This window comes from Typha latifolia, chromosome 7, assembly GCF_019914945.1.
Source record: "Typha latifolia isolate L0001 chromosome 7, TyphaL0001v2, whole genome shotgun sequence".
Lineage (NCBI taxonomy): Eukaryota > Viridiplantae > Streptophyta > Magnoliopsida > Poales > Typhaceae > Typha > Typha latifolia.
In genome coordinates this window covers 2,473,699-2,486,646 of record NC_133092.1, presented here as the reverse complement: position 1 = coordinate 2,486,646, position 12,948 = coordinate 2,473,699, and the positions used below count along the sequence as shown (strand labels likewise).

The 12,948-nt window shown below is 36.7% G+C and overlaps 2 protein-coding genes across 4 annotated transcripts; one reads left to right on the top strand and one right to left on the bottom strand.

Annotated features, from left to right (window-relative positions):
- Positions 1-389: 389 nt before the first annotated feature.
- On the top strand, positions 390-8,239 carry LOC140792476 (ABC transporter E family member 2). Of its 2 annotated transcripts, XR_012109760.1 has the most exons (13): positions 390-664; positions 2,068-2,153; positions 2,250-2,347; positions 2,517-2,634; positions 2,721-2,810; positions 3,569-3,873; positions 3,961-4,156; positions 4,240-4,425; positions 5,364-5,633; positions 5,968-6,213; positions 7,424-7,565; positions 7,749-7,848; positions 7,934-8,239. XR_012109760.1 is itself a non-coding variant. In XM_073143509.1 (12 exons), the coding sequence occupies exons 1-11, from the start codon at positions 562-564 to the stop codon at positions 7,541-7,543; spliced, it is 1,818 nt and encodes a 605-aa protein (XP_072999610.1). In that variant the 5' UTR covers positions 390-561; the 3' UTR covers positions 7,544-7,565; positions 7,749-8,239. The 2 variants fall into 2 exon arrangements, 1 of the variants encoding a protein (XP_072999610.1); XM_073143509.1 differs by having other exon boundaries at positions 7,749-8,239.
- A 678-nt stretch (positions 8,240-8,917) lies between these two features.
- LOC140791681 (probable glycosyltransferase At3g07620) lies at positions 8,918-12,887 on the bottom strand. Of its 2 annotated transcripts, none has more exons than XM_073142292.1 (5): positions 12,744-12,887; positions 11,738-12,542; positions 11,515-11,645; positions 10,356-10,704; positions 8,918-9,958 (listed from the first exon to the last, which is right to left on the bottom strand). In XM_073142292.1, the coding sequence occupies exons 2-5, from the start codon at positions 12,518-12,520 to the stop codon at positions 9,290-9,292; spliced, it is 1,932 nt and encodes a 643-aa protein (XP_072998393.1). In that variant the 5' UTR covers positions 12,521-12,542; positions 12,744-12,887; the 3' UTR covers positions 8,918-9,289. The 2 variants fall into 2 exon arrangements, with proteins under 2 accessions (XP_072998393.1, XP_072998394.1); XM_073142293.1 differs by having other exon boundaries at positions 12,780-12,887.
- Between the last annotated feature and the right edge of the window lie 61 nt (positions 12,888-12,948).

Genomic DNA, 12,948 nt, shown 5'->3' with positions numbered 1-12,948 from the left:
ATTTTTGAAATAGCTTAATAATTTTGATGGTAATTATCATATTTTAAAGAATGTAGCGAAAATTATAATATTTTAAAAGTTTTAATTATGTAAAGAATCTTTATTTTTTTTAATTGAGAAACGATGAAGTTGGACTTGAACCCGAAAAGTTCATAATATAGGGTGTTTTCTTGAAAACTTCTCCAAAATATTTTATGGCCCGTGGGCCTCTTGCGGATTCCGGTCCATGACTTAAAACTCTAAGCCGGTCCGGTTTTTTTGTTTTGTTTTTTCTATTCGCCCATCCGGTTTGAGCCGCGGGGACACGGTAAAACTCCAATTCCACACGGCGTCGTAAAAACGCCACCCCCCCCCCCCCCTCATATAACCGCCTCCCTCCCTTTGATCACATCTAGGGTTTCATTATATCTAAAAGTAGTGCGAGAGTTATACTCCTCTAACCCTAGCGGCGCCGAACTCGACCGTAAATTCGCATCCTTTGCTGTTGAAAAGGAGCTCGGACTCCAATCGGCCGTTCCGGGGCTTGGATTGCTCGATCCGATCATCCGGTGAGGGGAAGAGATGGCCGATCGGTTGACTCGTATCGCCATCGTCAGCTCAGATCGCTGCAAGCCCAAGAAGTGCCGCCAGGAGTGCAAGAAGAGTTGCCCCGTCGTTAAAACAGGTGTCGTGATGCACTTTTTACGTTGCGGATAAGAGTTTGATATTGATTTCGGAACTGTGTTATGGCCTGTTTTTATTGTTTGAATTTTAGTTGGCTTTTATTCAAAATATTATTTTTTTCATTGTTTTTACGATTGAAAGACGACAAGAATGATTGTTAGGTGATAAGATCTATAGGTTTATAGCGATTGCACTCTTGGTAAGGACCGTAGTGCTCATAATTGTTTATGGATCGGGGAAATTCATCCTTTTTTGTAACTTTGATCGATTCCTTTACTCTGGAGGAGATGCTTTACGTGTGAGGTTTTAATTCTCTGATAGTTTTTCTATTTTTGGTTGCTTCATTATACTTCTAAATCTAAGAAGATAAGTGACTGGGATGGCGAATAAATACACTGATTCCTCTTTTTACACTATAAATAAAGTATTAGTGGCGTATCAGCAGCCCCACTTTAGCATTTATTTTAGAATTTTATTTTGCAAATCAATGACTGCAATTTAAAGTTACCTTTTCTGGATGACGAGTATGCTGCATAAATGTTTCCACTTGAAATATTAGATCTTGAAGCAATGAGTTTGTGCATAAAGTGAGGTCTTCTGAATCGTGTACTGTGAAAACAGAAATGGTCCACCTGAAATATTTCTATTTTCTTGTTCACCCTGTTCAAATTACATCATACGGGGGAATTAGATATTGTGATTTTTTCATAATATGTGTTTGGTTACTTTTCTGCTTTTTTCTTTAGTGGCTCTCTCTGGCTATTTTACCTTTTGTGATAGTTGTTTTTTTTGCTTTTTGTTGATTTTAGTTGACATTTTTTTTTCGCGCAAAACTACTTTTAGTTTGGTAAGTATGGTAACCTACTTTGAAATGTATGAGGAGTCTTAGCCTTATTTACTTTAGGAGTAAGGTCAATTCTAGAATATATATTTCTTTTTATTATTCTTAAAATGAGATCTTTATTCTAGAAATAATTATTCTTCTGTTTACTTGTATTCTGAAATAAGAGTATAATAATTACTTTTGATATGATATAAAGTGAAGAAAAAGATGAAAAATATTTTTTTAATGAAATTATCATGAATACTCTTTGGTTTGATATAAAATAGATTGATGGAGTAGATAGGGTAAATTAGTAATTATGTTAGTGTGTGATATAAGATGTAATTTTGATAAATAGTGTTTGTATTTTAGAATGATGTTATTATAATGTCTAACTGTTATTTTGGAATAAAAAGTTGTATTCCAGGATAAGAAAAAGTTATTACTGAAGTGAATGAGGCCTTATAGTTTATAATGTAGTAGACACTTTGAAAAGGGTCATTCATGTTGTCCAAGGTAGATTCACTATGTACAATATTTTTTATGAAACTCAAGTGGGTTTTATTTGATTCTTCTTTCAGGAAAGCTTTGTATAGAAGTCACTTCGGCCTCAAAAATTGCTTTCATTTCTGAGGAGCTATGTATTGGATGTGGTATTTGTGTGAAGGTTTGTTCTTGATTTTTTATGGCTTTTGTTTAATGAAGTCTCCGAGCATTTTGATGTGCAAGATAAATTTGCTTACCATATTTACCCTTGGTGCAGAAATGCCCTTTTGAGGCTATTTCCATTATTAATTTACCAAAGGACCTGGAGAAGGATACAACCCATCGCTATGGACCAAATACCTTTAAGTTACACAGGTATCCAGAAAACTTAATCCCTTAATTGAAGCTGATTTTTATTTCCTCAATTTATGAAATGCAACCATTGTTTTTAATTTCTTCCTCTTTTCCTTTGTCTATTATTTCTTCAACATTTACTTTTACTTTTGCTGTTATTGTTTTACATATTGCTAAAATATTCATCCAGGTTGCCAGTTCCAAGGCCTGGTCAAGTTCTTGGGCTTGTTGGGACAAATGGTATTGGGAAATCAACTGCTCTTAAAGTGTTGGCTGGGAAGTTGAAACCCAACTTGGGTCGATACAATGTAATGACTTATTGGACCCTTTCTTTCTATTTATTTCCTTGACTTTTTGTGCATATGCTTATCTTTCACATTTTGCGCTTCTACAGAATCCTCCAGACTGGCAGGAAATTTTGACATATTTTCGTGGATCTGAGCTTCAGAATTATTTTACTCGTATATTGGAGGACAACCTGAAGGTCTTTCACTTCCTAACTTATTTTCAAGATAGTTGCCGGCAATTTGTTAAATTTTACAATTTTTAGTAGCCTTTTAACTTCTTAATGTGATAATTAGTTTTTGCAGTACTGTATTCACTTGTAAACTATTGTGTTTCTATAACTTTACCCCAACTACTGAAGAGATTGTTTCTACATCAGTTGTTGGGGTAAGTCTCTGTACATATTGTCCTCTCTAGACCCCATATTGGCTAGACATTTGTGAACTCGATATCTTTTGACTATAAACTAGGCATTTATGTGACAGCTTATGCAATTGTCCTCTTTGGAGTAGAAAGTGCCTATCATTCATGATGTCAATAAGTTTGAGAGACTGCTAGTGAAATACACACTTTTGAATGCAATGCTGAATCATCAGGCTGCTTTAAGTAAAGTCCTAGTAATTCCCATAATTGTCCATATTATGAAGCTATTTAGGCATATTCATGATTGTAAACTTCACATCCTAATTCAAACCATAATAACAGGATATTCTCTATTTGTTTATTTTATTTATTTTGACTCAGTAACTGCAGAATCAATAGTTGCATCGGTATTTTTGCTGGTGCAACCACTTACCCTCATATCGGCATTTATCTATCAACTCTTGCCATCTCTTGTTTTACAATCAATTGTCAGTATTACTACTTTGTCTCTTCATTTCATTTGATAGAGTAGATCTTGCCATATATTCTCTCTTGCATTCTAACCTTACACAAAAAAGTTTGCACATATTACAGGCTATCATCAAACCGCAATATGTAGATCACATTCCAAAAGCTGTTCAAGGGAATGTTGGGCAGGTGCTTGATCAGAAAGATGAGAGAGATGTAAAGGCTGAACTATGTGTTGATCTTGAGTTGAACCAGGTTATTGACCGGAATGTGGGAGATTTATCTGGTGGAGAGCTGCAAAGATTTGCAATTGCTGTGGTTGCCGTTCAAAATGCAGAAATTTATATGTTCGATGAGCCATCAAGTTATCTTGATGTGAAACAGAGGCTTAAAGCCGCACAAGTTGTTCGGTCCTTGCTCAGACCAAACAGGTTTAGGAAGTTCTCATGTTATACAAGTTTTTGAGAAATGATTCCTTCATGAAGCATATATCTAATTACCCTTCTCTTTTTCTTCAGCTATGTGATTGTTGTGGAGCATGACCTCAGTGTCCTGGATTATTTGTCAGATTTCATTTGTTGCTTATATGGGAAACCAGGGGCTTACGGAGTTGTTACCCTACCGTTTTCTGTCCGAGAAGGAATAAACATTTTCTTGGCTGGTTTTGTCCCAACAGAAAACCTACGGTTTCGAGATGAATCACTAACATTTAAGGTAACAATATCATGGTGCAGAGTCATATAGATTCTTAATAACAGATTTCTGATAGTTGTTTTTCATATTCTTGTTTTTCCCAGGTTGCTGAGACTCCTCAAGAAAGTGCTGAGGAGATCCAAACATACCAACGATACAAATATCCTACAATGAGTAAAACGCAGGGCAACTTCAAGCTTTCTGTAATTGAGGGTGAATTTACTGATTCTCAGATCATTGTTATGCTTGGTGAGAATGGCACTGGGAAGACAACATTCATTCGGATGTTGGTATGAAACTCTTATCCATTTCTGTGATCTACATCTTTGATACTGCTACTTCAGGTTACCTTTGGTAGATGTAGCTGCCAACTCGTGAGTATCTGCCAATTCTGCAAATATTTAAATGAGCCTGCTATTGCTGGCAATGAAATTTGATTAGCATTGGAAACATAAGGATATTTATTACACTGGGTGTGGGAAGTTAAATGCTTTTACCCAGGGTATGCTATGCAACTGTGTCATGTGATAAGATTGTGGTCATTATTGCTGCATCTGATTGATGTCATGTCAGTGGTCATTACTCATAAAATAGTTGAGTAATGACCATAAAATAGTTGATTTATTGGCTTCAAGTGTCTCTTAAGTGCTGATCACTGTCAATTATCAGCAAAGCAAATACGTATTACTTTCCAAAAGAGAATTGGTTGGGAATTGAGATGATTGTTATCTTGCATGTGAGAGAACCATAGTTAGACTATTCTTGTAGCAGCAGTGGACTGAATGGTCATGTTATGACTGAAAAAGGTAAGATAGAAACTGAAAGTGGATATAAATTCCCATTGTGTTCTAGTGAAGATGTTTTGCTTTTTCAAAGTGTGGGTGTAATATGCTGGCATCACGAAACCGAAAGTATATGGTTATTCTCAGTGCACAAGAGTTGACGTGTTTGTAGTTTGTACATGCGTGGTTGGTGACAGAACATGGAATATGTTCTTTTTTACATGACCTGTTAGTATCTACTATCTAGCATTCTCTGATTTTCTAATGTTATTTTATACTCTTCCATTTTGGTGTCATAGGCATACATATGTTGTGTTACTATTTTTTAGTGTTGTGAAGAAGTTAACACCATGTGCAATGAACATGTAACTTGTAATAAATTTCAGTCAGTTGATTCTTAACCTCTTGCATTGCTGGCTTACCTTTTTCGGCAATGAATTCTGCAGGCTGGTTTATTGAAGCCCGATGTGGTCGAAGATGGGGACATTGAGATACCTGAATTTAATGTTTCATACAAGCCTCAGAAGATCAGTCCTAAATTTCAGTCTACTGTGAGACACTTGCTGCATCAAAAAATACGAGATTCATATATGCATCCTCAATTCACATCTGATGTGATGAAACCACTCCAAATTGAGCAACTTATGGACCAGGAAGTTGTAAATCTCTCTGGTGGAGAGCTCCAAAGAGTAGCATTGTGTCTATGTCTCGGAAAGGTCTGTATTATGATTTGTAGCATCTGATATCCTGGTTTCAAAAGTTCTATTTTTCTTGTTTTGTTCATTTACTCCAGAAGCATGTGCATTATATTCTAGGTTTAGAAATGAAAATTGATGGTAAAATATCAAAAGAATCTGCGACTACAAAGTTAAGTAATGTTTCTCAAGTACAAAGATAGTAGAGTTTATTATTGAAAAGGAAAGGCTAGATCTGTTAGTAATGAGTGTGCATATTAAATTTCTAAAAGGATACCTAATTATTGCGACATATCCATTGCATTTATTTGTTTCTGCATTTTACTCATCATCTTGACTGGTACAATTTGTGCAGCCTGCTGATATTTATCTGATAGATGAACCAAGTGCCTATCTTGATTCAGAGCAGCGAATTGTTGCTTCAAAGGTTATAAAAAGATTTATTCTTCACGCAAAGAAAACAGCTTTTGTTGTTGAGCATGATTTCATCATGGCAACTTATCTTGCTGATAAAGTTATCGTCTATGAGGGGAAACCTTCTATTGATTGTATTGCTAATGCACCACAGTCTTTGGTATCTGGGATGAACCGCTTTCTGTCGGTAAGTGGCAATCACTGTGGTTGAATATATCTATATATATGTTTATTGCACAATTAATGAATGTCGCACTTGAATTTACAACTTCATTCTAGTTCCTTTTCCCTTTTACAACTCAGTTTTTGAAATTATGGATCTTCAACTAACTCATGAGGGCATATTTAGTAATACAAATCCTGTGTTCTGGATACAAAAATTTTCTCTTTGTGCATGCTACAAGCTGTCTTTCATTGGTTTGTCTTTCCCCCCAGTTTGTAAAATGCAGAAGGGAAAGAATTCCTCTAGTCATTATATGTATTAAAGCAATTAGCAAGTTAGGTATACCAAAACACAGTTCTGAATTTCCCCATAACGACCTGTCTGCCTTATCTAGGTTACGGTGATCTGGAGGAGTATTTTGTCAACTAGTGAAATTTCACAAAGCCCCAAAATTTCATTATCTTTTTTTTTTTTCTATGCAGATCTGCTTAGGGAGGGACTATAATTTTAGAGAAGTCTTAACATATTCCTAGCCATTGATTGTTCTTCAAGTCTGCAAACAGCTAATCCCCTGACTGCACCTTGAAACTGCAAAAAGCTAATTCCAATGTATTCATTGGAATTAACGTGATGTTTTTAGTCTAACCCATATGTACATCTGTAATTCTGTATAATGTGTACATATGTGTGCGTGCATATATGTTTTTAACATATATGGTTTTTGGACATCTTTAAGTTCTATTGGGAATTTAGATGCAAGTATATATTCTTTTATTGATGTTTGACGATATGCCCAAGGGACTCTTATATGACAGCCACCAGATGGTAATCAAGATAAGTTATAAGCATTAGTCTTTGAAATTGCAAATGCATCTCTAGGTATACAGTGCAAGTATTTTACGTTAAAAATCATAATCCTTTTGATATTATGTATATTTATCCATATATATCATATCATTTTAATCAATATTAAAGTTGCATCCATGCCTGCAAGTTTCTTGTTTTCTTTCCTATGTTCAGGATGAATATATCAATGTTGAGTAATGACTGGAGTCAGTTACAATACTAGATCTTTATATTTACAAAACTAGAAGTGCTCCTCCTATTGTATTCTTGAATCTGGAGAGCAGTTGTTATGATTAATTAAATCTGTACTCTTGTAGTTTGACTGTACAAATTTGATTATTCTTAAAATTTATGTGGTCAATCTGATGTAGAATTTACTTGGTTGCAGCATCTTGATATTACTTTTAGACGAGATCCGACTAACTACAGGCCCCGGATAAACAAGTTGGACTCCACGAAAGATAGGGAACAAAAATCTGCAGGATCTTATTACTACCTCGATGATTGATGTAAAAGAAATTTATACTCAGGTTTTACTAAACACCCCTATGCGCTTACAATCTTAAGCTCTTGCCTATGCACATACCTTCAAATTTGTATGTGCTTGTTTGGATGGGTGTGTTGGTGGGTGCATATGTGGCTCATGCTTTCAAACACGACAATATTTATATTTCTACGCATTTGTCATTTTACTTTGTGTTATGTCCTTACAGGATTATTCCGTCATGCCTTCTACATTGGTGAAGACAATGGCCTGGGGGACTCTGCCACTATAAATCAAAATTGTCTCCCACAATTGGAAGAGGTTACGAGGTTGATGGTTTTCTTTTTGCCTTCATCTTTGCTGTTTGATATGTATTGTCTGAGCAGCTGAGTCAGGATCGTTGTTTCTCGACAGTTGAGTTATGAGCTGCAGCTGCTTATTGGTTGCAATCCCTCTATTTGACCATGTGTGCTCGGCATGGCATCGGCTTGAAACTCTCCTTGCAGATTGAGCATACATTTTATCTGCACAATATTAGTCTGGAGTCTGAAAGATATAATACCTTTTTCTATAAGACATTCTTAGATTAACGGGCCTTCTCTTCTCTTCTTGTGGTTTTGACTGTTTCACACGATGATCACATCTTTGAACTAGTTTAACGGAGTTGTAATGAACCGGTTTTCTTATGGATTATTTATAACGTTATTTTCCTCGGTGCTATTTGTTGTGGCTTGCCTATTGGCTATTTTCCTCATTTTAAAGCTGACTGCCTTGTTACCGTTTACTGGGGCCTAAAGTGGGAATTGGTTGGGCCCTGTTTTGGGTTTGCCTCAGGACACCAGTCTGAAGCTTGATTAACTCTGTACTTTAACGTCTTGTATACTGAGATCTTGCATATGGTTGATCTTTTTGTTCTTGATCATATCATTTTTTTTTATTTTTAATTGATCATGAGCTCCTAGATTAATTATAGGTTAGGCATAGGGGCTAATCTTTTTAGATATATAATAAGTTGGAACATAACCTTTCAAAAAACGGGTTATAAATACACTAAACTATGAATCATAATAGATTAAAGCTGGTGCTTTGCGCTTCCTGATCTTCTGTAGTCGGTGGGTAATAGTAATACAAATCTAATGCATTCGTTAAATGAAAATAATTACGGACGATATTCGTATAATGCTCTTTAATTTTCTTAGTAATAAGATTCTCTTTTCACGTGTTTATTTCAGATTACATAATCTTTTCACCATTTTTATAATCAACTGTTGCTCTCTTTTTTTTTTCTTGATTAAATCATAATATTTGTGGTCTTTTTTGAATATCCAATGATATACAAGGGTCGAACAGGGTGATTTTTTTTGTTATTTAATTAAAAATATCGGAGTCAAATAGAAATAAACAACCAGCATGCAGATTGCTGCAAGGTAGTATCATAGTTAAGTTAATGTACGTGCAATTAATTATACAAACCATGTTAACCATCTAACTTCCTACTTTTTTAAAACCATGGTAATCATGTAGTAACTGTATACGTATTTAACCACCCAAGTGAAATAGATACAAGTTTGACACCTTGTGTTGGTTGCAGTGAGATCTCAATCTAGATTAATTTGCACTGCATATTAGGCCATCATCAAAGATCATGATGAAATTTATGCCTGGAATAAACTGCTGACTGCCGAAATTCATTCGCCACGTCCACGTTTAGGAAATTCGGCACAATTCTGCAGCGTCATTATGCAACCTTCTCAAGAGTAAATTCATCCTTCATCTGGTTCTCATATTAAAGACTCTATTGAACCAGATTGAGTGGAGGATCATATGAAATGCATCATATTTCACTGGCTTGTTGTGCCAAAGGAAGTGCTGTTGCACTTTCCTGACCCCCATCTGCAGCAACAAATACTTCTCTCTCGGAATAGATACGAGTATTTCTTTCAGTCTAGGCACATCCTTCTCTGGAATGATCACCGAGAAGGCTTCCCAGTTCAATACCTCGAAGAAAGGAGGCACATAGTTATCTGAGATTATCACAGGTACACACTCGTAGAAAAAGGACTCGACTATGCGTGGACTGTTAACTTCGTAGCCCCTGGGACATATGCAGAACTTGCTGGTCTGCATGTGCTGGATGTACGTCAACTTGCTGGTCATATCTCGCGGCATAGGGCCATATATCTTCATGTCAGGGTCTTTGTTCTCCCAATATTGCAGCAAGATCGGACGAAGGCTACCATGCATATTTCCAGCATAGAAGGCAAGAATAGGCCTTTTATCAGCAGGCTGTCCCCCAAGATTTATTAGAGGGTTCTGACCAGAGTGCACGTAAGTTTCTGGGAGAGAGACATCTTTGCCAAGTCCGAAGCCATTACGGACATCAGCATTGCATAGGGCCCGAATTGAATTTTTCATGGTATTCCTCGTTTCATATGGTGCCTGTAACAAGTATATTCAGTTTCAGGAGCTTAGTATTGTCTAAGGACAGAGTATTTCCTAGACATTCTTCCAAACTACATGATGGATGTTAGGCTTAGCTAACTGGTGATGAGTACATGCAAAGAGTATGTTCGCATATATTATAGGAGCTAACTAGAGAGATTTTAGTTAGATGCACTATCTAGATTTTTTGGTTGAGCATTATGTATACTGAGATATCTGAAGCCAATAAAATGTCCCTCGTCAATATGTACTTTGTGTGTTAAACATATGTCCTTAGCATGCTGCGGCAAGAAAAGGAATCTTAAAAATCTTCAGTTATGTGAAATCTAGATACATGCATACATCATCTTATTTTTACTACTTACTAATCTAGCATAAAGCTTGAAAGACATACCCAGTCATGGCAAGCAGCAAGAAAATGGTCAGCTCCACCTGTTCGGTTCCAGAATGGATATTTTGCTGCGATCATGTCGATATAATTCTTCAAGTACTGCTCTAAAATTTTCTTATTACGGGATTTGGCAGCGTACAAGACATACTGTAACATGCGTGAACTAAAAGGCATGTAAAACATGTGGGCCTTTCTGGGATCCCTCACCATGAAGTGGCTGTTGGTCTCCATCAGCTTCATGAACCATCCTTCAGAGGCATATATGCCCTTCAGCAATGGCTGATGAAATATGGGTTTCTGTCCTTCCTTGTAGACATAAACCTTAAGTATTTGTTCCATCAATTCGTAGCTCCTACAGCACCAGAAATCGTACCATTAAGAATTTCTATCAGCAAGATGGAGGAAGGCAACTATGTACAATTTAAAAGAGCCAGTTCATAACTCAAAAGTAATAAAGAAAATGATAAGTGTCATGTAGGACTAGGTTATGGGTTTACCTCCTCAAATTGTGTGACTGCTTTCCACATTGCACATTACATTATTATCCATTAATCTTAATATGCATGCTAGAGATAATATTGGAAGAAAAGATAGTATATGTCTGCATAACAATTCTTATAGCAAGAGGCATGAGAATAATTCATAAGACATGAAAGCACTTCCGCGGGGAAATTACTAACAATATTTGTCCTTGAAAGGTCATGTACTCATTACTTCCTACATCTGTACATCAAGTATTTGCTATTAACAGATTGTTGCCACATTAAGTAATCCTCTGATTAGTTGGACTTATTCACTTGAGTCATCATAATACATTCTAATGTTTGTCTAGAAACTTTTGTCTTTGTAAATGTAATAACCAATGCCTTTTTTCTGCTAATAAGTTTCTTTAGACTCACTCCTTATACTGCTCTCCATGTGAGGTGCAAATAATGTAGCTAAAGTTTTGGATAAGAGTAAACTTAGAAGTAGTTCATGATTACCTTTCCGTAAATTTGTGCTATGGATTGATATTTTCTGCAAGATTGAAAATGAGTTTAATTGATCAATTATGTTACGGAATGGAGCATCAAGAAATTATCATCATCTGATAGCCATCTATGACTAACTACCTACTTACAAATGAGCAGGATAATTGAAACATCACTGCAAAATCATTGACCTTTTAAACATGGATATATTCCGAAAAGCATGCGCATATAGCTCGTGATCGTCTGTTACAATAGGAGCATTCTCAATCTGTGCCTTTGCTGCTAATATCTGCTGATCTTGTGCTGAAGACCATTGAGGCCGCTGCATTTGCAAGAAGAAGATGTCAACAACCAATAGGATATACTCCAGTAAGTAAAGTGCTGACAAACAACCCTTAAAATTTACGCACATACAGTGGAGCGATAGGCAACTCGAGTCCTAAACAGGAGCCGGTCCATTTCCGTCAGGTATATTGGAGGCATCAGCCGCTTCTTCTTCTTTTTCCTCATCCCTAATTTAGTAGCCAAATTGGCTGGACTGGACAGAAAGGGCCTCAGTGCATCACTCTTTGGCAGTTCATTTATTTCTTGCATGTAATTATTAAGTACCACCTGTTGTTCTCCTGATGAGGAAGCAGTGGGTGCCATCATCAGGGTAGGATTACTTGAATTTGCTCCAGACCTCCCTCGAGTTGCCGCAAGCGGAGAGGAAATAGATTCAATTAGTGGGCTTCTCATTTTCTCGTATTTGACGGCGGAATTTGGTTCACTGGCACCTTCAGATATGAATGCAGAAACATTTGAAGTAAAATTAACTAAATCTCTGGCCTTGAATGGAGAAGCAACATAGTTTGGTTTTGCAACTCTTTCGTATTCAACTGGAAGTTCGTTATCGACGGCTTCATCCTCGCTGAGGACTGCATTACCATCATTCTTGGATCCTCCGTTCGTAACCTTTATCCCCTCAAAATTTGATTCCTCATTAGGGTTTCCTGAATCACTCAACAGGGAAAACGTTCCAACCATCATCGAAGAAGTAGCTTTAGCAGGGGCCTTGGAAGCAGGAAAGAAGGGCGGCAAAACAATCCTAGAAGGAAGTGCAATGGTCTGAAGCACCAAAATTAGGAAGGCTATCATCCCCATCACCAGAACAAGCCTCTTGGCCATAGCTAGTAATGGTTTTTGCAACCCAATCATACTGAAATTACCAAATCGAATCCTGATTCACCACAACAACAAAAAGGATGAGGAAAGGAATGCAGCTACCAATTCAGCTAACCAAGAAACAGCAGGGCGAGCAAGCATGAACATGCAACCATTCACATTTTTAACACCAAGAGATTTGAGAACATGGAAGTCAACCAAATGCAATTTAGAGAGCATACACTGATGTAAAGAACCAAGCAAGGATTACATGTACCATAAATTTGTTCATTTCCTGAACTCTTCTTTGTACCTTCTTACGATTTTTGCTGATTTTGGGCGTATCTGGTTGAGTGCGCTCACACTCCTCGCCGGATTGAAGGTCTTAATCCGACTCCATTCACGAGAGCATTCAACTAAATGAAATGACACGTGGTGTGGAGCAGGATACTGATGAGAAAAGTTTTTATAATAGGAATGCT